Source organism: Rattus norvegicus, chromosome 10 (genome assembly GCF_036323735.1).
Source record: "Rattus norvegicus strain BN/NHsdMcwi chromosome 10, GRCr8, whole genome shotgun sequence".
Classification (NCBI taxonomy): Eukaryota; Metazoa; Chordata; class Mammalia; order Rodentia; family Muridae; genus Rattus; species Rattus norvegicus.
This window is the reverse complement of record NC_086028.1, coordinates 90,174,167-90,201,124: the sequence shown is the minus strand read 5'-3', so window position 1 is coordinate 90,201,124 and position 26,958 is coordinate 90,174,167. Positions and strand designations below refer to the sequence as shown.

General features: G+C 39.3%; 1 protein-coding gene across 8 annotated transcripts in view; it reads right to left on the bottom strand.

Moving 5' to 3' along the window:
• Efcab3 (EF-hand calcium binding domain 3) overlaps window positions 1-26,958 on the bottom strand; it is a 492,651-nt gene that overhangs the window by 376,021 nt on the left and 89,672 nt on the right. For all 8 annotated transcript variants that reach the window (XM_039086129.2, XM_039086123.2, XM_039086125.2 and 5 more), the window contains 8 exons: window positions 25,970-26,113; window positions 25,270-25,341; window positions 23,301-23,387; window positions 20,700-20,750; window positions 11,893-12,036; window positions 9,359-9,430; window positions 7,184-7,327; window positions 4,722-4,793 (listed from right to left, as the gene is read on the bottom strand). In XM_039086129.2, the coding sequence (XP_038942057.1) occupies window positions 4,722-4,793; window positions 7,184-7,327; window positions 9,359-9,430; window positions 11,893-12,036; window positions 20,700-20,750; window positions 23,301-23,387; window positions 25,270-25,341; window positions 25,970-26,113 (786 nt within the window). The remainder of the gene's footprint in view (window positions 1-4,721; window positions 4,794-7,183; window positions 7,328-9,358; window positions 9,431-11,892; window positions 12,037-20,699; window positions 20,751-23,300; window positions 23,388-25,269; window positions 25,342-25,969; window positions 26,114-26,958) is intronic.

Sequence of the window (26,958 nt, the reverse complement as noted above, 5' to 3'; positions counted from 1 at the left end):
GTGTAGAAGATACAATAGAAGAAATTGATGTCAGTCAAAGAAAATGTTATATCTAAAAAAGAATTCCTGACACAAAACATTCAGGAAATCTGGGCTACTATGAAAATATCTACCCTAAGAACAATAATAGAAGAAGGTGAAGACTCCCAGTTCCAAGGTCCAGAAAATATTCTCAACAAAAATCATAGAAGAAAACTTTCCAAACCTAAAGAAAGAGATGCCTATAGACATACAAGAAGCTTACAGAACACCAATTAGATTGGACTAGAAATAAATACTCCCACCACATAATAATCAAAATATAAAATCTATTAATAAAAAAAGAATAGTGAAAGCTGCAAGGGAAAAGGGGCAGGTAACATACAAAGGCAGGCCTATTAAAATTAGACCTGACTTCTCAGCATAGACTCTGAAAGGTAGAAGGGCCTGAACAGTGTCTTCCAACTTCTAAGAAACCACAGATGCTAATTAACATAGAGTACTATACCCGGCAAAACTTTCAACCACCGTAAATACAGAAAACAAGATATTCCAAAACAAAAATAAATTTAAACAATATCTGTTCACAAATCCAGCCCTACAGAAAATACTAGAAGGAAAACTCCAACCAAAGGAGGTTAACAACACTCAAGAAAACAAAGGAAATAAATAACTCCACACCAGCAAAAACAAAACAAAGAAAGCACACACACACACACACACACACACACACACACACACACACACACACACTAATACCACCAACATCAAAATAAAAAGAATTAACAATCATTGGTCACTAACATCTCTCAACATCAGTATATTTAATTCACAAATAAAAAGACACAGGCTAACAGAATGGATGTGAAAACAGGATCAAACAAAGGTAGACATTGCCTCAGAGTACAGGACTGAAAAAAAAAAAAAAAGGTTTTCCAAACAAATGTACCCAAGAAACAAGCTGGAGTAGCCATTCTTATATCTAATAAATAGACTTCCAGCCAAAAGTAATCAAATGAGATGGGGAAGGACACTTCATACCAACCAAAGGAAAAATCCACCAAGATAACATCTCAATTCTGAACATCTATGCCCCCAAATGCAAGGGCACCCACATTCATCAAAGAAACATAACTAAAGCTTAAATCACATATCAAAGCTCACATTAATAGTGGGAAATGTCAACACCCCACTCTCACCAATGGACAGGTCATCAAGACAGAAATAAACAGAGAAATAATAAAACTAACTGACCTCATAAATCAAATGGACATAAAAGATAAATGCAGAACATTTCACCTAAACACAAAGGAATGTATCTTCTTCTCAGAACCTCATGGGACCTTCTTTAAAATTGACCATGTAGTTGGTCACAAAGCAAGTCTCAACAGAAATTTAAGAAAATTGAAATAACTCCTTGTATCTTATCAGACTATCATGGATTAAAGTCTACATCGACAACAACAGAAAGCCCACATGCTCATGGAAACTGAATAACTCTCTACACAATGATCACTGAGTCAGGAAAGAAATAAAGAAATTACAGACTTTCTATGAAAGTGAAGGGACAAACATAACCAAACTTATGAGGCACAATGAAAGGAATTCATAGGATAAGTGCCTTCATAAAGAAATTGGAGAATTCTCATACTAGCAATTTAAAACTACACCAGAAAGCTATAGGAAAAAAGAAGCAAACACACCCAAGAGGAGTTGATGGCAGGAGATAATCAAACTCAGGACTAAAATTAAGAAATTAGAAACAAAAAGAACAATATAAAAAAGCAACTAAAAATCAACAAGAAAGGTAAATGCTTAGCCAAACCAACTGAAAGGCAGGGAGAAAGAGGGGAGGGGGGGATGAATCCAAATTAACAAAATCAGAAATTAAAAGGGAGATGTAACAACAGAAACTGGGGAAATTAAAATTCAAAGAATCACTAGGTCTTACTTCAAAAGTCTGTACTCCACAAAATTGTAAAATATAAATGAAATGGATGATTTTCTAAATGGATGCCACTTACCAAAGTTAAATCAAAATCAGGCAAACTATCTAAATAATCTTATAATCCCTAAATAAATAGATGCAATCATTAAAAGTCTCCTAACCAAAAAAGCCCAGGGCCAGATGGTTTTAACACAGAATTCTACTCAACTTTCAAAGAGCTAATACCAATATTCCTCAAACTATTCCACAAAATAGAAACAGAAAGAACATTGCCAAACTCATTCTCTAAGGCCACAGTTACCCTGATACCTAAACCACACAAAGATTCAACAAAGAGAATTTCAGACCAATTTCCCTTATGAAATACAAAAATACTCAATAAAGTACTCACAAACCAAATCCAAAACCACATAAAAAAAATCATCCACCATAATCAAGTAGGCTTCATTCCAGGGATGCAATAACAAAAACACATCAATATAATCCACAATATAAACATACTTAAAGAAAAAAATCACATGATCATCTCATTGGATGCTGAAAAGTCTTTGACAAAATCCAATACTCCTCCATGTAAAAATTCTTGAAGAGCCTCCAAAGATCCAGGTTACTTGACCGTGTTGGTCTTCTTGTGGAGGCCCTATTCCCTCTGGGTCCCTCAATCCTTCTCCCAACTCTTCCACAAGACTCCTGAGTTTCGTCTAATGTTCAGCTGTGGGTCTCTACATCTGTTTCAGTCAGCTGCTAAGTGGAGCCTCTCATGGATGGTAATGCTAGGCTCCTGTCTGCAAACACCACAGAGTATCACTAATGGTGTCAGGGATTGGTTCTTACCCATGAGATTGTTCCCCTTAGGAGCTCCCAAAGTCTGAACCACCAAACAAGAGCAAACAAAGAGCTGAACCCCTACACGTATGTTGCAGATGTGCAGCTTGGTTTGGTTTTCATGTGGCTTCCCTAACAAATAGAGTGGGAGCTGTTCTGAGTTTGTTGCCTACCTGCGAATCCTGTTCCCCTAACTGGGTTGGCATGTCTGGCCTCAGTGAAATGGATGTGCCTAGTTCTGAAATCACTTGATATGCTACTAGGTTGGGTTAGTATGGGGGGGGCAGTTTCCCCCTTCTCAGAGGAAAAGGCAATGAGAGTATGGGCAATGGGGTATGTGAGGGAGGACTGGGAGGAAGGGGGGACTGAGATTGGGATGTAAAATGAATGAATGAATTAACAATTAATGACGAAAAGGGGTCTTCAAGAGATCAGGGATAAAAGGTGCATAACTAAACATAATAAAAGCAATATACAGCAAACCAATAGGCAACATCAAATTAAATGGAGAGAAACTTAAAGCAATTCCAATAAATCAGAAATAAGACAAGGCTGTCCACTCTCTCCCTATCTATTCGAGGTAGTACTTGAAGTTCTAGCTAGAGTAATAAGATGACTAAAGGGGATCAATGAATAGAAAGTGGGAAGGAAAAAGTCAAGGTATTGCTATTCACAGATGATATGATAGTATACATAAGTTACCCCAGAAATTCTATCAGAGAACTCCTACAACTTATAAACACCTTCAGCAAAGTGACTGAATACAAAATCAACTCAAAAAAATGAGTAGCTTTTTATACAAAAGCTAAACAGACTGAGAAAGAAATTAGTAAAGCAACGCCCTTTACAAAAGCCACAAATAATATAAAAAATTTTGGTGTAACTCTAAGCAAAGCGAGTGAAAGGCCTGTATGACAGGGTCTTTACAGACATTGAAAGAATAATTCTCAACTTCATATGGAAAAACAAAAAACTCAAAATAGCTAAAAACAATCCTGTACAATAGAAGAACTTCTGGAGGTATCACCATATCTGATTTCAAGTTATACTACAGAGCAGTAGTAATAAAAACTGCATGTTATTGGCATAAAAACAGATAGGGTGATCAATGAAATAGAATCGAAGACCCAGAAATAAATCCACACACCTGTGGACACTTGATATTTGACAAAGAAGCCAAAACCATACAATGGGAAAATGATACCATCTTCTGCAAATGGTGCTGGACTAACTGCATGTCTGCATGTAGAAGAACGAAAATAGAAATCCATATTTACCACCCTGCACAAAACAAAAGTCCAAGTGGATCAAGAACCTTAACATATCTGGATACATTAAATCTCATAGAAAAGAAAGTGGGGAATAGCCTCGAGCACACTGGCACACGAGACAAATTCCTGAACAGAACACTGATAGCTCAGGCACTAAGATCAACATTTAATAAATGGAACCTCATGAAACCAAAAAGCTTTTGCAAAGCTAAGGACCCTATCAGTAGAACAAAAGGACAAAAGAGCAAGAGGACAAAATGGCAGCCTACAGAATGGAAAAAGATCTTCACCAACCCTACATCCAACAGAGGACAAATATCCAAAACATATAAAGAACTCAAGAAATTATACACCACCAACCCAAATAACCCAGTAAAGAATAGGGTACAGAGCTAAATAAAGAATTCCCAACAGAGGAATCTTGAATAACCATTTCCATGATGACTAAGTATGTTAAGCATTTCTTTGGTTATTCAAGATTCCTCTGTTGAGAATTCTTTACCTTACACTAATCAGAATGGCTAAGATCAAAAATTCAAGTGACAATACATACTGACTATGATTGGAGCATGGGGAACACTTCCCCATTGCTCCAATGAAAACTTGAACAACCACTTAGGAGGGAAGGGGATAATCCAGTTGTAAAGTAAATACATTAATTAATGAATGAAAATAAATAAATTCTAAGTAAAACTCACGTTTAGATTTCAGAGCTTTCAAGAGATTCGCGAACTCATTCACAAATTCTTCAATGGTAATTTTACCGTCTTCTGTAATGTAGGGGAAAATTTAGCTGAAGGAAATTAATGTTTCTAAATATATTAGAATTCAAGATAACACTCAAGTCAAGACTTTCTTCTCTCTTGTCTCTTACATTATCAGAAATAGGTAGTTCTATTTCTTTCCAAATATTTATTGATTTTTACTTATTCATGATGATATAAATACATCATTAAAAAAACTATGACATCGGTCTTATCTTTTTCCATTTACTTTCTACAACTTGATAAGAGGGGTCTCTTTTGTTGGAAAACTATCTGACCACTTCAATAAATAAAACCCTTCAGTACACTCACTTGCAAACCAGTGAAATACCAATCCTGTTACAGGACAAGGAGAGGCTATATGCCAACATTAGTTATGTAACCATGCTAATGTTTAAGTAAAAGACTAACAAAAGGATTCAGTGGCACACAAAAAGTACACTGCCCATACTAAATATACATTCATTGAGGGTGATAAAACGCTCACAAAATAAAATTGGATTTTACAGAGAAAAATCTTAGATACTACAATGGTCTATAGTATACAAGCAGACATGTAGCATATCTACAGGATAAAATTTTCAGGGAAGGTGGCAGTTAGGAACAAAACTGTCCAGAAAATTTCTATAGGGCAATGATAATGGGGAAACAACTTTTAGAGAAAAAAATCACTGCTTATGTTAAGAATTGTGGTGGTTTGAATAAAAATGGACCCTTAGACCCATAGGGAGTGGCACTATTAGGAGGTATGGCCTTGTTGGAGTAGGTGTGGCTTTTTCGGAGGAAGTGTGTCACTAGGGGTTGTGGGCTTTGAAGTCTCAGAAGCTCAACAGAGTTCCCTTCCTGCTGCCTACAGATCCAGATGTAGAACTCTCAGCTCCTTCTCTGGCACTAAGTCTTGCCTAGACACTGCCACGCTCCCCACCACGGAGATAATGACAAAATCTCTGAACCTGGAAGCCAGCCCCGATTAAATGATGTCTTTGATAAGAGTTGCCATGGTTCTAGTGTCTTTTCACATCAATAGAAACCCTAAGGCAATGATAAGCAACCTAAATTTAATCTCTCCAAAATCCCATACAGAGCAAATAAGTCTATGCCTATTGTATAACTGAGATGTAGAACTTCACACATTTTATTTGCACATAATGGGGAAGGTAAAAAAAAAAAAATAACAAACCAGGGTCAGTCAACCCCAGAGCCCATATCAAAGTGAAAAATCAGGTGGAAATTGACTAGAATCTACCCATAAGAAGCGAGTCTGTGTTAAGTAGGGACCTACTAGAAATGGGTCCAAGATCTGAAGGATCGAAACCCTCATCTCTGGAGAGCTGAAACCTCAGGTGTTAGATTTAAACGCTAGGGACTAATAATGGCAGTCTAGAAGTGGTCCTGCCTTTGGGTTAGAGGACAAACTCTGGAAGACAACAGTGTTTGTAGGTATGGAAGAAGTACTCAAATAAAGATGAAGTCCCTACCAGATAGTATTAAATGTTGGAAGAAAGAGTCGGCTCTCGAAAAAAAAAAAAAAAAACAGATGCTATTAGTAAAGTACTTTTCTATTATCTTAGGAATTTTACTTTATGATGGAATAAGTTCCACTGCATTTCTCTGTATGACAATAATAATTCAGTTATTTTGCCATCTTTCAGACAGTGCAAAAACAATATGTTAACTGGACCTGAAGAGATGGTTGAGTGGTTAAGATATATATTGCTCTCCAGAGGGTCTGAGGTGGATTTCCAGCTGCCAATGTCAGTCAACTCACAACTCCCTGTGACTCCAGTCCTAGTAACGTGACACCTCTGCCCTCTACAGTCACCACTTCACACACACACACACACACACACACACACACACACACACACACACACAAATAAACCTTGTTTAATAAACCTCCCAGTACATGCCTTCACTTGTGAGTTCTACTGAATATTTAAGAACTTAATAAAGACAACACCGAACTAACTATACCTGTTACTAAAATAATGCAGCTACCTCATACATTGATGAATATCTGCTCCTCTGAGCCACTACAGAACGCAGAATTCTCCGTCATCCATGAATAACATTAGGATTCTGCTTCTGATACCTGAGCACCCGGCTTGGTGTTCCATCTACTCCAGATACAATTCTGGTTGGCACAACCTATGGCTATCAGTTCTCGCTTCATAAGTGCCACCACTGGCTTCCCAGAGGGACAGGGTGGTGGTGGGTTCCCTGCATCGTTTGGCTCTATGGAGCTCAGAGTTGGCATACCAGTAGGATAGTGTGACCAGCCATCCCACTGCAGTTTAAACAGGATTACCCTCCATCCTGTGTACTCCACCCAGGCCTCTTCCTCCTCCACCTGTAAGGAAGAGTCCATTTAAGGTAGATAGATCAAAAGTACAAACCATCCTCCTGGACATGACTTAATATTTCAGTCAATATGGCTTTAGCTGAATGAAGGTCATCTTTCGACAGTATCTTCTTTAACTCATGGACATCAATTAGATCCTCCTTGAGAACTTGGGGAGTGGCTACCAGTAACTGTGTGACTATGGAAAGACAGCAGGAGAGAATGTGTCAACAGCAGACACCATGAACTGCCCACCACCTGACTCAGGTTGTATAAAACAATGGAACAGTATATAAAACGTTGAATATAATTTTAAAAACAGGAGCTAAAAATTATTGAAACTTGGTGTTTGACACTGTTCAAAGCACTCTCTCTTTATATAATCTCACAATAGTGATCATTATTCTCCCCATTTTTCAGATGAAGAAACTGATGCTAGCAAAATCAAGTGACTTGCTGAAGAATACATTGGTGATTATGTGGTAAGAACAAGATTTAAGCTCGGGCGATACAACTTCAAACCCAAAGCTTTTAACTACCATACCTTTTCAGACAGACACATTGGATAGCCAAGCTATCCCTTGGGCCATTTAACCCTGCATATGTAGTCCCTGAGACCATCAGGGAGCTTTACAAATAACCTTCAAACCAACACTACACCACATTATTTAACTTAATGCTGAGCTGCTGAAACAAAATACAACAAAAAGGTTAGCTTGCCACTAATTTGACATAAGTTATCAAAAAAAATAGTGCTCTTGTGAGACACAATTGCCAGACTTCATTTGGTTCAGGAAGCTTCTTCCTCTAGCTTTTGCTCATACTGACCACAACTGAGAATACATACGTGTGTGTGTGTGTGTGTGTGTGTGTGTGTGTGTGTGTGTGTGTGTGTGTGTAGAATATCAAAATGAATAAAATACATAGACTAAGTAGAAAGGGTGGCTGGCTGGATATAGGAAGGCAAGCAACTCCAGCAATAGAATCATCTTCCTCTTATTAACAACTACTGAATGGTAAGCATTCTAATAGACGCAGCACTTTCTACCCAGTTTGTAACTACGATTCCTGACTTTCTGCCTGACAGGGTTACTGTCACCATGGAAATACATCTCTAGGTAGTGCTGTGGGGTGAGGGTGCCGAAAGATTAAACTGAAAAGGGAAGACACCCCCTGAATGTGGGCTTCACCATACCATAGGCTAGGGTCTTGAGAAGAATGAAACAAAAAAAGCAGGCTGAGCACCAGCACCGCTTCTTGGCTGTGAACTCAATGTGAGCAGCGGCCTCATGCTCCTACCGCTGTGCTCTCCCCACCATGGTGGACTGGCTCTCAAACGACTACAAGCTAAAACAACCCCTTCCTTCCTCAAGCTAATTTTTTCTGATATTTTGTCACAGCATGAAGAAAAGTAATAAACATACCAGACAGACAACAAAGAAGATAAAGGTAGAAGGCACATTACAAACATCCAAAGACTCAAAACTCCAAACCCTCATGTTTCCTGTCTTTGAATCTTCTGGAAAACGGACATTAGCAAACTACAGGATAAATCATAGCAAGGAAAAATATAGACTCAGGGGACACAAGGGCCACAGAATAGAAGTAAAGATTTGAGTCCTGAGCAGAGAACTAGCTGAATAGCAGACAGTAGAGAGTATTTCAAACCAGAGCATCTGAGAACATGTGTATGTTAATACTTTTTGTGAGACCTGGAAAAAAATAAGAGATCCGTAAGAAAATATGAAAGTTATAAAACAAGATGGGTTAAACATGTAGTAGTACCAGGTACTGGGAAGCCTGGGGTGGGTTATATAACAGGTTATATAACTCAGTGACTAAAAACCGATAAATTACATAATTTAAAGGACAGTGTATATGGTTATAACTTATATATCAACTAAAAACACACATCTGGGAGCTAGAGATATGGTCAGTGGTTAAGAGCACACAGTGCTCTTGCAAAGTTCAGTTCCCATCACACATGTTGAGGGACTCACAACCACCTGTGATTCCAGCTCCAGGGGACTCAATGTCTCTAGACTCCATGAATTGCCCACATGGCCATGCTTATGTACATATGTGTACACACACACACCAGACACAAACACACACACACCACACACACACACACACACACACACATCTTTAAAATAAACATCTATGTAAATCTTCATCAATCATAAAGCAATTTTCCAGTCATGCTCTTGAACCAGAAGTATTCACATACCTCCGGAGTCTTTAAAGCTTGAAGTCTTTTTTAATTCCGTGAGGAAATCTTTTAAGTCCACTTCCATGTCATCTAGAAGGTCAAAATCAAACGTATTTCACATTTAAAAACTTTGCATTAATCGGAACATGAAATTAAGATTCTAATTCATAAAAATTATATAAAACTCACTTTTGTCACTTTTCACAAATTATAGAAACTGTTTCAATAGAACTTCTAACACTTTTATATGATGTATTCAGTTAATATTAAATAAAATTTTAGTTTCATTTTTATATTTTACACGTGTTAACTACTTAAATCTTCACAAAATTGCATATTTGTGTATCACTAATATACCTAGTATTAAAAGATGAAAACAAAAGTTAATTTGTTCAAATGACAAGACCTGAAAGCTCTAGAGACAGACAGTGATTTAAACTGATTCAATCTCATTACAGGAGTGGCAGTGTTAACTCTAGGCACACACACTGATAGGTGACAATGTTAGCTACACATACACACACTGACGAGTGACAATGTTGACTACAGATACACACACTGATGAGTGTCAGTGTTGACCACACACACACACACACACACACACACACACACACACACACACACACACACAGTCCCAGAAGTCCTGAAAAAGTTGGAACACTAATAAAAAGAGAGTGTGGGTAACACAGAAACTATCCCTATATAAATGCCAGGAGATAGCATGTAAAATCTATGACTGGAGTCTTGTGAAGGAAATAAGAAAGGTTAACTAGGAACTGAGACATAGATAGGTGAGCAGTGAGTTAATAAAATTAAGACTCAGAAATTACTAAATAGTTTATCCACGTGTTCATGCAGAATTTTACAAAAGACCTAAGTCTATGCTAAAATGGGAGTTAGAGTATAAACCGAGTAAACCGGGATGCATAAAAGATTTCTTTCCACAAGTAGAAGGAGACAGGGAGGGGTTGCAGAGAGACCCTCGAAAGTTAAGGATGCCTCCTGCTCTTCTGAAGGGCCCATGTCCAGTAGTTTACAACCACATTGACTCTAGCCCCAAAGGACCCAATGCCCTCTTGTGGGCTTACCAGGAACCTGCACACACGTAGCACACACTCACACAGACATATGCGTTCACATAAGTAAAAATAAAAACTTAAAATGTAAGCATGACACAGTATGCTCACTGACTTAGTGTGAAAGAGACACAAAACACCCAATATGGCATAAAGTGAGGAGAAAGTTCCTCTGGGGATCTGAAGGTCCGCTCGGAATCTTAGGTTAGTTTGGAGACTAAATTCAAATAACTTATATAGGGCAAAATCAAAAGTCCAACTTTACTGCCCAGAGTCTCACAGCCTCCTCAACTCCAGCTCCCATGGATCTAACACCTTCTTCCAACCTCCTCAGATACTCATATACATGGTATTCTCTCTCTCTCTGCCTCTCTCTCTCTCTCTCTCTCTCTCTCTCTCTCTCACACACACACACACACACACACACACACACACACTCATATGAATACACTACACCTGTCTTCAGATAAACCAGAACACGGTATCAGATCCCATTTCAGATGGTGTAGTTGCAGGGAATTAAACTCAGGACCTCTGAAAGAGCAGCCAGTGTTCTTAACCTCTGAGCCATCTCTCCAACCCCAAAACAAATCTTAAGACGTTACACTGGTAGATATGTTCACTGATAGTATAAATAAGGAGGCCTAAATGACCAAGTCAGATAAAAACTGACACGGATAAAAAGTAATCTAGAGGAGCTAGTCTAATCCATAACCAAGATACATGAGACAGGCATGAGGGGGCGGACTGTTAATCCCAACATAAAAGATGGCCTAAAACTCAGCATCTTCATATTCTAAAAGTAAATATGTATATAATACATACACACATAAATTTATATTCATACACATATGTGTCATGAGGTGATCAAGCACTTATTACTGAAGGCAGAGGTGGAAAACAAAGGGAACTATGGGGCCCCTTGGAAACAATTACTCAACAAAATCATTACACTGTTAGAATGCACTATTTGATGAAAAAAATCAAAATGTGGCAAGCACTGTAAAATGACGGGTGATGTTGGAATTCCGCTAAAGAGAGATTCTATATCAAGACAGTATTTTCTACAGTGTGTGGTATTTTCCCACTCAGGCTTACAAGTAATGAATGGTAATTATCTAATAAGTATATATCATAACCAGGTGAGTACGAGCATTTAGATATGTCAATAAATATGTAAATTAGTAGGATTGGCTCTCACTGATATCCACCTAAGCTTCCAATAACATGACTCTACTTCTCATTTTAACCATATAGATAATATTTATATAATATTATCTATAAAATATATATTTTAATCAATATAATATAATGATTTTATATTATATAATATGTAATTATCTGTCTATACGATACATATTATTTATTCATTATAGATACATGTACTATATTTTATATTTTTATTTATATATTATATTATATTATCCAGGAATAGGAAAAAATAAAGACATACTTAATAATTTCTTTATATCTCACCAGTGACATAACAATGTTTAAGAGCTTCTTTAATGTCCTCTTCAGTTAAATTAGGATTCGAACATTTCAAGGCATGCTCCAAGTCAGATATAGCAATCTTGCCATCTTCAACCTGTGACAAGATGTCAGCAGCTTCTTTGATATCTAAAAAGATAAATGTGTGCAATATACTGTTATAAAAATACATAACGGAAACCCAATGTGAGAGAGAGCTCACCGCCCGGACAGGTGGGCACTCCTGAGACTGCAGAGCGGAAGAGACCACCAACACTGCCCACCCCTGCCCACATCCCTGGCCCAAGAGGAAACTGTGTACGGCCTCTAGGTTCCCGTAGATAAGGGCACAGGAGCAGCAGGTCCACTGCGTCTGAGACACCACCGGAACCTGAAGGGACCGACCAGATAAACAGTTCTCTGCACCCAAATCCCGTGGGAGGGAGAGCTAAACCTTCAGAGAGGCAGACACGCCTGGGAAACCAGAAGAGACTACACTCTGCCCACATCTCTGACTCCAGAGGAAAACACCAAACGCCATCTGGGACTCTGGTGCACGGGGGCTCCCAGAGAGGGTGGCGCCGATCCTCCTGGTTGCTGCCCCCGCAGAGAGCTCATAAGCAACACCCCACGAGCAAACTTGAGCCTCGGGACCACAGGTAAGACCACCCTTTCTGCTCCAAGCGACCTGCCTGGTGAACTCAGGACACAGGCCCACAGGAACAGCTGAAGACCTGTAGATAGGAAAAACTACACGCCCGAAAGTAGAACACTCTGTTCCCATAACTGGCTGAAAGAAAACAGGAAAACAGGTCTACAGCACTCCTGAAACACAGGCTTATAGGACAGTCTAGCGACTGTCAGAAATAACAGAACAAAGTAACACTAGAGATAGTCTGATGGCGAGAGGCAAGCGCAGGAACCAAAGCAACAGAAACCAAGACTACATGGCATCATTGGAGCCCAATTCTCCCACCAAAGCAAACACTGAATATCCAAACACACCAGAAAAGCAAGATCTAGTTTCAAAATTGTATTTGATCATGATGCTGGAGGACTTCAAGAAAGACATGAAGAACTCCCTTAGAGAAATGCAGGAAAACATAAATAAACAAGTAGAAGCCTACAGAGAGGAATCACAAAAATCCCTGAAAGAATTCCAGGAAAACACAATCAAACAGTTGAAGGAATTAAAAATGGAAATAGAAGCAATCAAGAAAGAACACATGGAAACAACCCTGGATATAGAAAACCAAAGAAAGAGACAAGGAGTCGTAGATACAAGCATCACCAACAGAATACAAGAGATAGGAAAAAGAATCTCAGGAGCAGAAGATATTCCATAGAAATCATCGACTCAACTGTCAAAGATAATGTAAAGCGGAAAAAGCTACTGGTCCAAAACATACAGGAAATCCAGGACTCAATGAGAAGATCAAACCTAAGGATAATAGGTATAGAAGAGAGTGAAGACTCCCAGCTCAAAGAACCAGTAAATATCTTCAACAAAATCATAGAAGAAAACTTCGCTAACCTAAAGAAAGGGATACCCATAAGCATACAAGAAGCCTACAGAACTCTAAATAGATTGGACCAGAAAAGAAACACCTACTGTCACATAATAGTCAAAACACCAAATGCACAAAATAAAGAAAGAATATTAAAAGCAGTAGGGAAAAAGGTCAAGTAACATATAAAGGCAGACCTATCAGAATCACACCAGACTTTTCGCCAGAGACTATGAAAGCCAGAAGATCCTGGATAGATGTCATACAGACCCTAAGAGAACACAAATGCCAGCCCAGGTTACTGTATCCAGCAAAACTCGCAATTAACATAGATGGAGAAACCAAGATACTCCATGACAAAACCAAATTTACACAATATCTTTCTACAAATCCAGCACTACAAAGGATAATAAACGGTAAAGCCCAACATAAGGAAACAAGCTATACCCTAGAAGAATCAAGAAATTAATCATCTTGGCAACAAAACAAAGAGAAGAAAAGCACACAAACGTAACCTCGTATCCAAATATGAACATAACAGGAAGCAATAATCACTATTCCTTAATATCTCTCAACATCAATGGTCTCAACTCCCCAAGAAAAAGACATAGATTAACAAACTGGATACGCAATGAGGACCCTGCATTCTGCTGCCTACAGGAAACACACCTCAGAGACAAAGACAGACACTACCTCAGAGTGAAAGGCTGGAAAACAACTTTCCAAGCAAATGGTCTGAAGAAGCAAGCTGGAGTAGCCATTCTAATATCAAATAAAATCAATTTTCAACTAAAAGTCATCAAAAAAGATAAGGAAGGACACTTCATATTCATCAAAGGAAAAATCCACCAAGATGAACTCTCAATCCTAAATATCTATGCCGCAAATCCAAGGGCACCTACATACATAAAAGAAACCTTACTAAAACTCAAAGCACACATTGCACCTCACACAATAATAGTAGGAGATTTCAACACCCCACTCTCATCAATGGACAGATCATGGAAACAGAAATTAAACAGAGACATAGACAGACTAAGAGAAGTCATGAACAAAATGGACTTAACAGATATTTATAGATCATTCTATCCTAAAGCAAAAGGATATACATTCTTCTCAGCTCCTCATGGTACTTTCTCCAAAATTGACCATATAATTGGTCAAAAAACGGGCCTCAACAGGTACAGAAAGATAGAAATAATCCCATTGTGCTATCAGACCACCACGGCCTAAAGCTGGTCTTCAATAACAATAAGGGAAGAATGCCCACATATATGTGGAAGTTAAACAATGCTCTACTCAACAATAACCTGGTCAAGAAAGAAATTAAAGACTTCTTAGAATTTAATGAAAATGAAGGTACAACATACCCAAACTTATGGGACACAATGAAAGCTGTGCTAAGAGGAAAACTCATAGCTCTGAGTGCCTGCAGAAAGAAACAGGAGAGAGCATATGTCAGCAGCTTGACAGCACACCTAAAAGCTCTAGAACAAAAAGAAGCAAATACATCCAGGAGGAATAGAGGGCAGGAAATAATCAAACTCAGAGCTGAAATCAGCTAAATAGAAACAAAAAGGACCATAGAAAGAATCAACAGCACCAAAAGTTGGTTCTTTGAGAAAATCAACAAGACAGATAAACCCTTAGCCAGACTAACAAGAGGACACAGACAGTGTGTCCAAATTAACAAAATCAGAAATGAAAAGGGAGACATAACTACACATTCAGAGGAAATTCAAAAAATCATCAGATCTTACAATAAAAGCCTATATGAACAAAACTTGAAAATCTGCAGGAAATGGACAATTTCCTAGACAGATACCAGGTACCGAAGTTAAATCAGGAACAGATAAACCAGTTAAACAACCCCATACCTCCTAAGGAAATAGAAGCAGTCATTAAAAGTCTCCCAACCAGAGAGAGCCCAGGTCCAGACGGGTTTAGTGCAGAATTCTATCAGACCTTCATAGAAGACCTCATACCAATACTATCCACACTATTCCACAAAATTGAAACAGATGGAGCACTACCGAATTCCTTCTATGAAGCCACAATTACTCTTATACCTAAACCACACAAAGACCCAACAAAGAAAGAGAACTTCAGACCAATTTCCCTTATGCATATCGACGCGAAAATACTCAATAAAATTCTGGCAAACCGAATCCAAGAGCACATCAAAACAATCATCCACCATGATCAAGTAGGCTTCATCCCAGGCGTGCAGGGATGGTTTAATATACGGAAAACCATCAACGTGATCCATTATATAAACAAACTGAAAGAACAAAACCACATGATCATTTCATTAGATGCTGAGAAAGCATTTGACAAAATTCAACACCCCTTCATGATAAAAGTCCTGGAAAGAATAGGAATTCAAGGCCCATAATTAAACATAGTAAAAGCCATATACGGCAAACCAGTTGCTAACATTAAACTAAATGGAAAGAAACTTGAAGCAATCCCACTAAAATCAGGGACTAGACAAGGCTGCCCACTCTCTCCCTTCTTATTCAATATAGTTCTTGAAGTTCTAGCCAGAGCAATCAGACAACAAAAGGAGATCTAGGGGATACAGATCGGAAAAGAAGAAGTCAAAATATCACTATTTGCAGATGATATGATAGTATATTTAAGTGATCCCAAAAGTTCCACCAGAGAACTACTAAAGCTGATAAACAACTTCAGCAAAGTGGCTGGGTATAAAATTAACTCAACTAAATCAGTAGCCTTCCTCTACACAAAAGAGAACAAGCCGAGAAAGAAATTAGGGAAACGACACCCTTCATAATAGACCCAAGTAATATAAATTACCCCGGTGTGACTTTAACCAAGCAAGTAAAAGATCTGTACAATAAGAACTTCAAGACTCTGAAGAAAGAAATTGAAGAAGACCTCAGAAGATGGAAAGATCTCCCATGCTCATGGATTGGCAGGATTAATATAGTAAAAATGGCCATTTTACCAAAAGCAATCTACAGATTCAATGCAATCCCCATCAAAATATCAATCCAATTCTTCAAAGAGTTAGACAGAACAATTTGCAAATTCATCTGGAATAACAAAAAACCCAGGGTAGCTAAAACTATTCTCAACAATAAAAGGACTTCAGGGGGAATCACTATCCCTGAACTCAAGCAGTATTACAGAGCAACAGTGATAAAAACTGCATGGTATTGGTACAGAGACAGGCAGATAGACCAATGGAACAGAATTGAAGACCCAGAAATGAACCCACACACCTATGGTCACTTGATTTTTGACAAAGGAGCCAAAACCATCCAATGGGAAAAGATAGCATTTTCAGCAAATGGTGCTGGTTCAACTGGAGGGCAACATGTAGAAGAATGCAGATCGATCCATGCTTATCACCCTGTACAAAGCTTAAGTCCAAGTGGATCAAGGACCTCCACATCAAACCAGACACACTCAAACTAATAGAAGAAAAACTAGGGCAGCATTTCGAACACATGGGCACTGGAAAAAATTTCCTGAACAAAACACCAATGGCTTATGCTCTAAGATCAAGAATCGACAAATGGGATCTCATAAAACTGCAAAGCTTCTGTAAGGCAAAGGACACTGTGGTTAGGACAAAACGGCAACCAACAGATTGGGAAAAGATCTTTACCAATCCTACAACAGATAGAGGCCTTATATCCAAAATATACAAAGAACTCAAGAAGTTAGACTGCAGGGAGACAAATAACCCTATTAAAAAATGGGGCTCAGAGCTAAACAAAGAATTCAGAGTTGAGGAATGCCGAATGGCTGAGAAACACCTAAAGAAATGTTCAACATCTTTAGTCATAAGGGAAATATGCAAATCAAAACAACCCTGAGATTTCACCTCACACCAGTGAGAATGGCTAAGATCAAAAACTCAGGTGACAGCAGATGCTGGCGAGGATGTGGAGAAAGAGGAACACTCCTCCATTGTTGGTGGGATTGCAGACTGGTAAAACCATTCTGGAAATCAGTCTGGAGGTTCCTCAGAAAATTGGACATTGAACTACCTGAGGATCCAGCTATACCTCTCTTGGGCATATACCCAAAAGATGCCCCAACATATAAAAAAGACAAGTGCTCCACTATGTTCATAGCAGCCTTATTTATAATAGCCAGAAGCTGGAAAGAACCCAGATGCCCTTCAACAGAGGAATGGATACAGAAAATGTGTACATCTACACAATGGAATATTACTCAGCTATCAAAACAATGCCTTTATGAAATTCATAGGCAAATGTCTGGAACTGGAAAATATCATCCTGAGTGAGGTAACCCAATCACAGAAAAACACACATGGTATGCACTCATTGATAAGTGGCTATTAGCCCAAATGCTTGAATTACCCTAGATGCATAGAACACATGAAACTCAAGACAGATGATCAAAATGGGAATGCTTCACTCCTTCTTTAAAAGGGGAACAAGAATACCCTTGGCAGGAAATAGAGAGGCAAAGATTAAAACAGAGACAGAAGGAACACCCATTCAGAGCCTGCCCCACATGTGGCCCATACATATACAGCCACCCAATTAGACAAGATGGATGAAGCAAAGAAGTGCAGGCTGACAGGAGTAGGATGTAGATCTCTCCTGAGAGAAACAGCCAGAATACAGCAAATACAGAGGCGAATGCCAGCAGCAAACCACTGAACTGAGAATTGGACCCCCGTTGAAGGAATCAGAGAAAGAACTGGAAGAGCTTGAAGGGGCTTGAGACCCCATATGTACAACAATGCCAAGCAACCAGAGCTTCCAGGGACTAAGCCACTACCTAAAGACTATACATGGACTGACCCTGGACTCTGACCTCATAGGTATCAATGAATATCCTAGTAAGATCACCAGTGGAAGGGGAAGCCCTTGGTCCTGCTAAAACTGAACCCCCAGTGAACGTGATTGTTGGGGCGAGGGCAGCAATTGGGGGAGGATGGGGAGGGGAACACCCCTAAAGAAGGGGAGGGGGTGGGGGTTGGGGGATGTTTGCCCGGAAACTGGGAAAGGGAATAATACTAGAAATGTAAATAAGAAATACTTAAGTTAATAAGAAAAAGTAATAAAAAATACATAACGGAATGGGTGTGTGGTACACATCTTTAATTCCAGCACTCAGAAGGCAGAGGAAAGTGGATCTCCATGAGTTGTAGGCCATACTGGGCTAGACAGAGAGTCCCAGGAGAGCCAGTGACACCTAATAAAGAACTTGTCTCAAAACCAAAAAGATACATGTAAATCAACTTGTTTAAAGCCTGATAAAACCAAAAAGATACATGTAAATCAACCTGTTTAAAGCCTGATAAAACCAAAAAGATACATGTAAATCAACCTGTTTAAAACCTGCTTCTAGCAATCCCCTGTGTCAAAAATGTACCTGAACCAACAATCTAGCAGAAGTAAACTATTTCTATTTGTAACAATGACCTCCTTAGTTCAAACTATATTTAAGTTTTTTTTTAAGTTCCTGTTAAATGGATGTTAAGAGATATTCTCGTTTGCTTTTTACCCCTATGATAAACACTGGCCAAAGAACTTAGGGCAGGGAGTGTTGCTTCCCCTTATAGCTCAGAGTCACTCATTAAGGAGAGTCAGGGGAGGAACCTGGACTCCATTTCATCAAACTGAATTGCAAGTTTATCAGCCATTAATGGTCTCTCTTAACTAGGGAATTTTTTTTGTCCACAACCTCTAGAGCCAGAATGACAAGTCTTATTGATCTTACAGAATTGAATATATAAGATATATTTTAAAGCATCTGTGTTCTTAGTTTTTTCCTCTATATCATTTCTCTTTTAACCTCGAAATGAAGTTCCTCGCATTTCACACTCTGAAGGTACACAAAACAGTTCGAGCCTTCACAAAAGTCACTTGCAGGAGAACGCCACCTACATCATTCTCACAAGCATTCATTTTATAGCTACGGAGAGACAATGTTGAAAAAGCAAGCCTTCTTCTCAAAGAACTTCCTGTAAAGTCCTTAACAAGACAGAATGACTCTGTCATCTCTGCACACAAAGTTAGAGTCTACCACATAATTGGTGCTGTGAGAAAAGCGAACACAAGATCAATCTCAGATTAACCCTCCCACTTCATTAATGACCAATAAACTCAGGATAGAGCTCTATGAAATGGAACACAGCATCTGAGCCAAGCTGCGGGGGTGAGGGAGGGTAAGTTGATCCAACAGGAACCCATACCAAGTAAATGGGGTATGTGAACGCACGGAACCAAGAGCAAACCGAAGCAATTTAAATTGTGATAAGTACTCTGACTACAGAATAAATACAGATGCAAGTCTGATAAACAGTGGGGCTAGAGAGAGAGAGAGAGAGTACATCATTCATTCAGTGAATATTTAAAATTATGAAAGATCCAAAACAATATCTGGCATACCAAATTTAATTAGCTCATAAACACTAGTCATTCTTACCAGTAAGATAAGAACCAGGATTTCACTGCATTCTAGAGCTACAATTGCCCCTTGGTCAATGGCAATTCTTGGCAAATAAGAGGCAATAACGTTCATCTAATAATGCAAAACATTTACACGGAACAAGTACTCTGAAACAGAAATGAGCTGGTAAGAGCACGTGACAAAGGAGACTGCTGCGAGCTACTGGGTGAGGGGGAGGTGTCTCCAAGGATGCACGCTCACCAGCGAACAAGGTGACCACAATGGGTCAGAGAAGAATATTCCAAGTAACAAAATATGTGAATGAGGAGGGGTAAAGCATGGAATTTGTAGTGGGGAAGAGGTGAACCAATTCAGCCAAAGTAGTAGAGTCTGAAAAATAAGTGGTACACAGTAACGCTACAGAATTACCGCAAACGCACTGTGGAAAACGGTCTGGAAGTTTCTCAGGAAACTGAAGGATAACAGCTCTGTGACTGCTGTACCTCTCCTGCACGGATGCCCAAAGCCCTCTAAGCCCTACCACAGAGATACTGGCTTCTTATGCTTGCTGCTCCCTTATTCACAACAGCTAAGCGATGGAGCCAGCCTAGATGTCCATGGATAAAGACTATGCGCTGCTTATATATTATGGGATTCTATGTGGTTGTAAAGAAAAAAATGGACGCATGACATTTTCAGGAAGATGGATGGAACGGGAAATTATGAAAAGCAAAGAAATGCTTGGGTGACATACATTAGAAATACATCAGCATTGGACAACGGCAGCCTAAAAATCTCTTGCTGTATGAAATATATAGACATACATACATACTTACATACATACATACATACATATATACATACATACATACATACATACAGATTTAGAAGGTTCATACTCACCGCTTACTGTTGGTAATTTCAGGTTTAAAGGCAACATTTCTTTTCTTAAACCTGAAAATACAGTGAAACAGTGAAAGGAAGAACAGTTTGATCTTACCTGCTTTGACAGGAAACAAGGGATAACGTAAGGGGATATTATCTCCTGACAACATTGGACAAGGATGGCTACTCCCTTCTCACACAATCATGTCCTCGTTTTCTAGCTTCCTCCGTGCTCCCTAAACATGAAAGTCCCTAACATAAAAGGTCCCTCTGCTTTCCTAGCATCTATTCAATCAAGTGTTTACTTATTACTCTGAACTTAGTCCCTCTCACCCCCTCCTTCCCCTTTCTCTCTTTCTCACTGTGATGGATTTGCATATGCTCTGCCCACAGAATGGCACTACTAGAAGGTGTGGTCCCATTAGAGTAGGTGTGGCCTTGTGGGAGTAGGTGTGTCACTGTGGGTGTGGCCTTTAAGACCCTCCTCCTAGCTGCCTGAAAGTCTTCCAATAGCAGCCTTCAGATGAAGATGTAGAACTCTCAGCTCTGCCTGCACCATGCCTGCCTGGATGCCGCCATGCTCCCACCTTGATGATAACGGACTGACCCTCTGAACCTGTGAGCCATCCCCAATTAAATGTTGTCCTTCATAAGACTTGCCTTGGTCACGGTGTCTGCTCACAGCAGTAAAGCCCTAACTAAGACAACTCACCCTCTCCTTTTCTCTTCCTCTCTCTACCTAGCTGCTGAGTCTGGAGCTTTTCTTGTGTCCATTTGCACTTAGCTTATCTAGCCCACATCTCTCCTACGGAGAAGCAAACTGAAACAAAGGCCCATTCCGGGAATAGACAATAGAAAACAAGTCATTCCATTTTCTAATATTTTATTATTTTATATGGATAGATGTTTGTCTGTGTATGTCTGTGAACACATGTGTACCCAGGGACTGAAGAGTGCATCAGATCCCCTGAACTGGAATTATGTGCAAACATTTGTGAGCTGCCATGTGGGTGCTGGGAATTGAACCCGGGTCCCTAAGAACAGCCAGTATTCTAACTATGGAGCAATCTCCCCAACTCCACTCTACTTGTATAAATGGGTCTGACTGCAATTTTAAAAAAAATTATATAACTCACAAATATCAGGGTATTACTTGAAACGAAAGGCAGTTAGAACACAGATAAATCATTATTACCTTAAAATTTGTCTGGGGTTGAAGAACTAACTTTACTTAAAATATATTTTTTTCCAAAATGTAGAGTTGGACAATTTTGTAGATAACTCTGGGATTTCTGGACCTCAGCACTATTAACATGTTGGTCCAGATGTCTATCTGACTGCAGTGTTGTTGCCATATGTACTACAGGATGAGGATGCTTTGTGTACAACTCTTGCCTCTGCTCCCAAGATATAGTCCTTCCTCATTGGTCCTAGCAATAAAACTGTTATGGACTGCGAAACATACCTTCAGAAAACTGTGGGCGGTTAGGCACAAGCCTCTGGCAGTCATACATCTCTACCCACTGAGCAACTTGGCTGGCCAATCCTTGGGACAATTTTAACTGTCTTTTTTGCTAAAATTCTATTCAAAGGCAGTAAATATCTTTTAAAATATAATTAAGTGCCCTGTAGATGATCAGGTAAACAATAACAGAACTGGTGACAAAAGCAGACATACTTACTCAACGATACTTTACCTAATGGCCTGTTACAAAGAAGTGGGGGGAGAAAGAGCAGGAGAGAAGGAAAGAGAAAGGGAGAAGAGAAGAGGGAGATGACCAGTGCTCTTTAATACCACAGCACGAATGTTATCTAAAATACACACAAAAATGTATTAATGTGTAATGAGATTTACATAGAAAGAAACATGAGTTTGAAGCCACTCAACAACATACAGAAACAATCTAAGATACAGTTACTAATCTGGCTCATGGGCTCACATAGGCTCTCTAGAGAGATGCTCAGTGGTTAAGAACACTGGCTGCTCTTGCAGAGAACCCAGGTTCAATTCCTAGAACACACCAAGTGTCTCTTAACCATCTAGAATACCACTTCCAGATTTCAATACCCTCTTGTGGCCTCTTCAGGCACCAGACATGCACATGATGCACACACATACATGCATACAAAACACTCATACGTGTAAAATAAATATATCCTTTAAAAAATTTAATCTGTCAATACATCGTCTGAAACCTAATCAATGCTAGTGTTCCAATGTGTTCTTGCCATTATTTGGGAATTATTAAGAATAATTGGTATCTGGTAAAATAACTCGAAGTCCTCGAATAAACATTTAGAAATGGGGCTGAAGAGATGGCTCAGAGGCTCTTACAGAGCATCTCGGGTCTATTCTAATGGGGCAGCTCACAATTTCCTATGGTTCCAAATAGAAGTGGATGCAAAGCCATCGGTCTCCTCCAGAACCTACACTCACATACACATACCCAAACACAGAGGCAAGCACGTAGACATAATTAAAAATTACCTTTAGAGAAAATTAGAAAAGCAGTAATGTTAACCATTAGAACTGAAAGCCCATGGATAAGTTCCCTTAATTTTGAAGAAGTGAAATAAATGTTAATTACAAGTTGCTGGCTGTCAGTTTAATCAACTCACCCTCTAGATCTTCCAGCTCCTTCAGGTACTGCTCTTTATCAGTACTTCCTTTGATAGAATCCAGCATTTCAATGGCCTCCTTCAATGCTACAAGTACAGGAAAATGTGCCAATGACATGCACATACAGTATACATACAGCATGTTTCAATATAGTATTCAGTTTGTGGATCTAAGTTTTTTGAGCACACAGAGATAATCAATAACCTCTTTTAGATCTGCATTTCCTAGGACGGCTCTCGCTAACCACACGTAGCCATGTAAGTACAGCGATCCCTCTCCACTCCGATGGTCTTCTTCAAGCCAACCATCTTTTGTGCACATCTTTAGATCATGGTAACTAGACCCATTTTTATTTTGTTTTTTTTTTTTCTTTCAGAGGCTCGCTATGTAACCCAGAATGGACATATACTTAAAACCCTCGTTTAAGTTTTAAACTTGTAAAGCCTAGGATTTAGATGATATATATATATATATGTATATATATATAAACTTATATATGTGCGTATATATAATTTATATATATATATCAAATATATAGCTTTTTCAGTTTAAAAGTTCCCTTCGGGAGTTGGGGATTTAGCTCAGCAGTAGAGCGCTTGCCTAGCAAGCACAAGGCCCTGGGTTCGGTCCCCAGCTCCGAAAAAAAGAAAAAGAAAAAAGTTCCCTTCATCCCCCAAGCATCCTCTGAAGCCAAGATCTTCCCTTTCTGCCTTCCTTCTTTGCCTATATCCCTTGCTCCAGGAAGCTAAATTCACATATCATGAAGACCATTCTAATTACCTCATGCTTAGGAAACATTTGGACTAGGAAACCTACAGCCAATAATCTCCTGTAATTAAGAGAGAGACAGAAAGAGAGAAGGAGAAAGACAGGCAGGCATTAAAACAGAAAGAGCTCCTACATCAAAAATATACATCCAATCGTGGCTTCCCTGGTAATTTATTGAAAGAGATGATATATAATTTAAATCTTATGTAAAAATAACTATATTTAATAGATTATTTTTTCCTCTACTCCTTACCCTATTCGTGTAAGTTATTTGATTTTGATTTTTAAACCAATATATGCAAGATTTTAGAACTTGGCTTCTTTTTTTTATCTTTATTAACTTGAGTATTTCTTATTTACATTTCGATTGTTATTCCCCTTCCCGGTTTCTGGGCCAACATCCCTCTAACCCCTCTCCCTCCCCTTCTATATGGGTGTTCCCCTCCCCATCCTCCCCACATTACTGCCCTCCCCCCAACAATCATGTTCATTGGGGGTTCAGTCTTGGCAGGACCAAGGGCTTCCCCTTCCACTGGTGCTCTTACTAGGCTATTCATTGCTACCTATGAGGTTGGAGCCCAGGGTCAGTCTTTGGGTAGTGGCTTAGTCCCTGGAAGCTCTGGTTGGTTGGCATTGTTGTTCATATGGGGTCTCAAGCCCCTTCAAACTCTTTCAGTCCTTTCTCTGATTCCTTCAATGGGGGTCCCGTTCTTCTAATGCACTGAGGAACTGTTAAGCCCTCTACTAAAGACCTCATTCCCTAGCTCCAATAAACTAAAGTAGAAGGAACAAGCATGGGGCAGCAGCGGAACCACAACACCAAGTTTAAATTTACCTCCCAAGCAACAATCATATCAAGGGGAAATCAAGGCACAGCTGGAAATATTTAGAAAACAACAGGGGTCCAAGAGATGGGCACAACCACCAAAGCTGCCTGAACCACCAGGATTCAGTCAACCCAGAGAACTCCCCCTTGAGGACCCTCTCAAATCTTAATCAGCTCCCAAGACCCCACCTCTTAGCACCATTACCAGTCTAGTTCTCTCTCCTCACACGCATTTGGATTAAATTCCAGCATGAATTTTAGAGGGGACCAACCACAACAAATACTGAGGAAACTGAGCATTAAGGACGATGCTTGACTAAATGACCTCTGACTGATCCTGAGGGGCCTTAACAGTTTTGCCAAAAAGCTCTTACCGGTGAAGTTAGAAAACTTCGCAGTGTCTTTCAAAGCTTCTATACACTCTTTAACACTCGCCATGTTGTCTTCTAGAGAAAGAGAGAGAGGGGGAGAGACATGAAAATTGGAATTCCTAGGCATGATAATCTTCAAAAACTAAGAGCAAACTAAACATTTTTAATTACATTTCAAAACGCTTTTTTTTTAAAGTACGTTTGAATTTGTTGCCAACCATTATCGCTTGCCTGAACCTGTACAAGGCTACAGACACAGTTCCAATTTGGCCTGAAATGGAATGACAGTATCAAGAAAGGCCTAAAACTTCACTTGGCTCGAAGTGGCAAAGTAGAATTTCTACTCAGTTTGAATTCTCAAGCCATTCTTCACTGAGAAAAACAAGGCATCTGTGAGCAGAAAGATATTAGCAAGGCTGTTAAAAATTAAGGCTTGATTCTTGGAAGAATTCTTTTAGCAGCAAAAGAGATCTTTAAGGAAAAGCTCCTGTTCAAAGATAATATTCTTAGAAACATAACCAAACGTCTCTAGACAAGAACACCCTTGTACATCCTTCTACAGACAGAAGAGGAGGGAGGAAGGGGGAAGGGGAGGGAGAAGGGGAAGAGGAGGGGGAGGGGGGAGAAAAAGGACAAGGAGACAACAACATAATGAAACAAACCAACAAACTGTTTAAACCCTAAGAATGGTCCAAATGCCTACCAGAAACAATGTCTGACTGAAGGATTTCTTCCACTTCATCTTTAAATGATGTAATCCCAAGACTCCTTAAGAAATCTTCCAAGTTGTTCGCAGGTATCTTCTCACCTTCAAGCGAATCAAGAATTGAAACTATTTTCTGCAACTCTAGAAAGAGATATGAAAAAGAGAGTTGACAGCTGAACTGATCTCTGGTTTCAAAAACAGACTTTTGTCTGTGTGGTCTGTGGTTAATTGTTATTAAGTTCTGAGATCAGGGTCTCAAAGACAGTTTAGTGGGTGATGCCATTTGCTGCATAAGCCTGAAGAAAAACACAGTTAAATCCCTGGAACCCCAGTGGAAGGAGAGAACCAGTGCCTGAAAGTTGTCCTCTGACCTCCACACACATTGTAACATGTATGTGCCAATACACATTCATCATACATACCGTCATTGTCATCATCGTTGTCGTCGTCATCATCTTCGTCATCACCATCATAATGATAATTTTTAAACCTTTGTGTGTGCATACTTAAGGAAAGCATAGAAATTTACACTATTCTCTGGGTACTTCCAAGCTCTCCCATAAATAGTCTAGCTATAGAGGAAGTTGGTTATGGAGGAAATGTTCTGGAAGCCGAGTTCCCATATGCCACCACACTTCCAAATAGGTTTTCCTAAAGATAGCACACTTGGCTCTACTATCCTGACTCTTTCTTGCCCTTGATAACTCTTCCTAGAAGTTTCAGCCTTATTCTGTACTGGGTGGCAATGCCGTCTTCCTAACCACTGTGGCCATCTCTCAGATTCAGGTGCACAACTACCATTAGCTCTCCATGACTTCATTTACCCTTTTCCCCATCTTATAAGATGTTATCAGTCCTGAACAACAGTCTTTCTGAGCCCTGCCCTCTAATTTCAAAATTATACATAAAGTTATGACATGCTCCCAATACCGTGAAAATTTATATTAAAAAACGTATACCTAGAAAAGTTTAAAAATCACTAACAG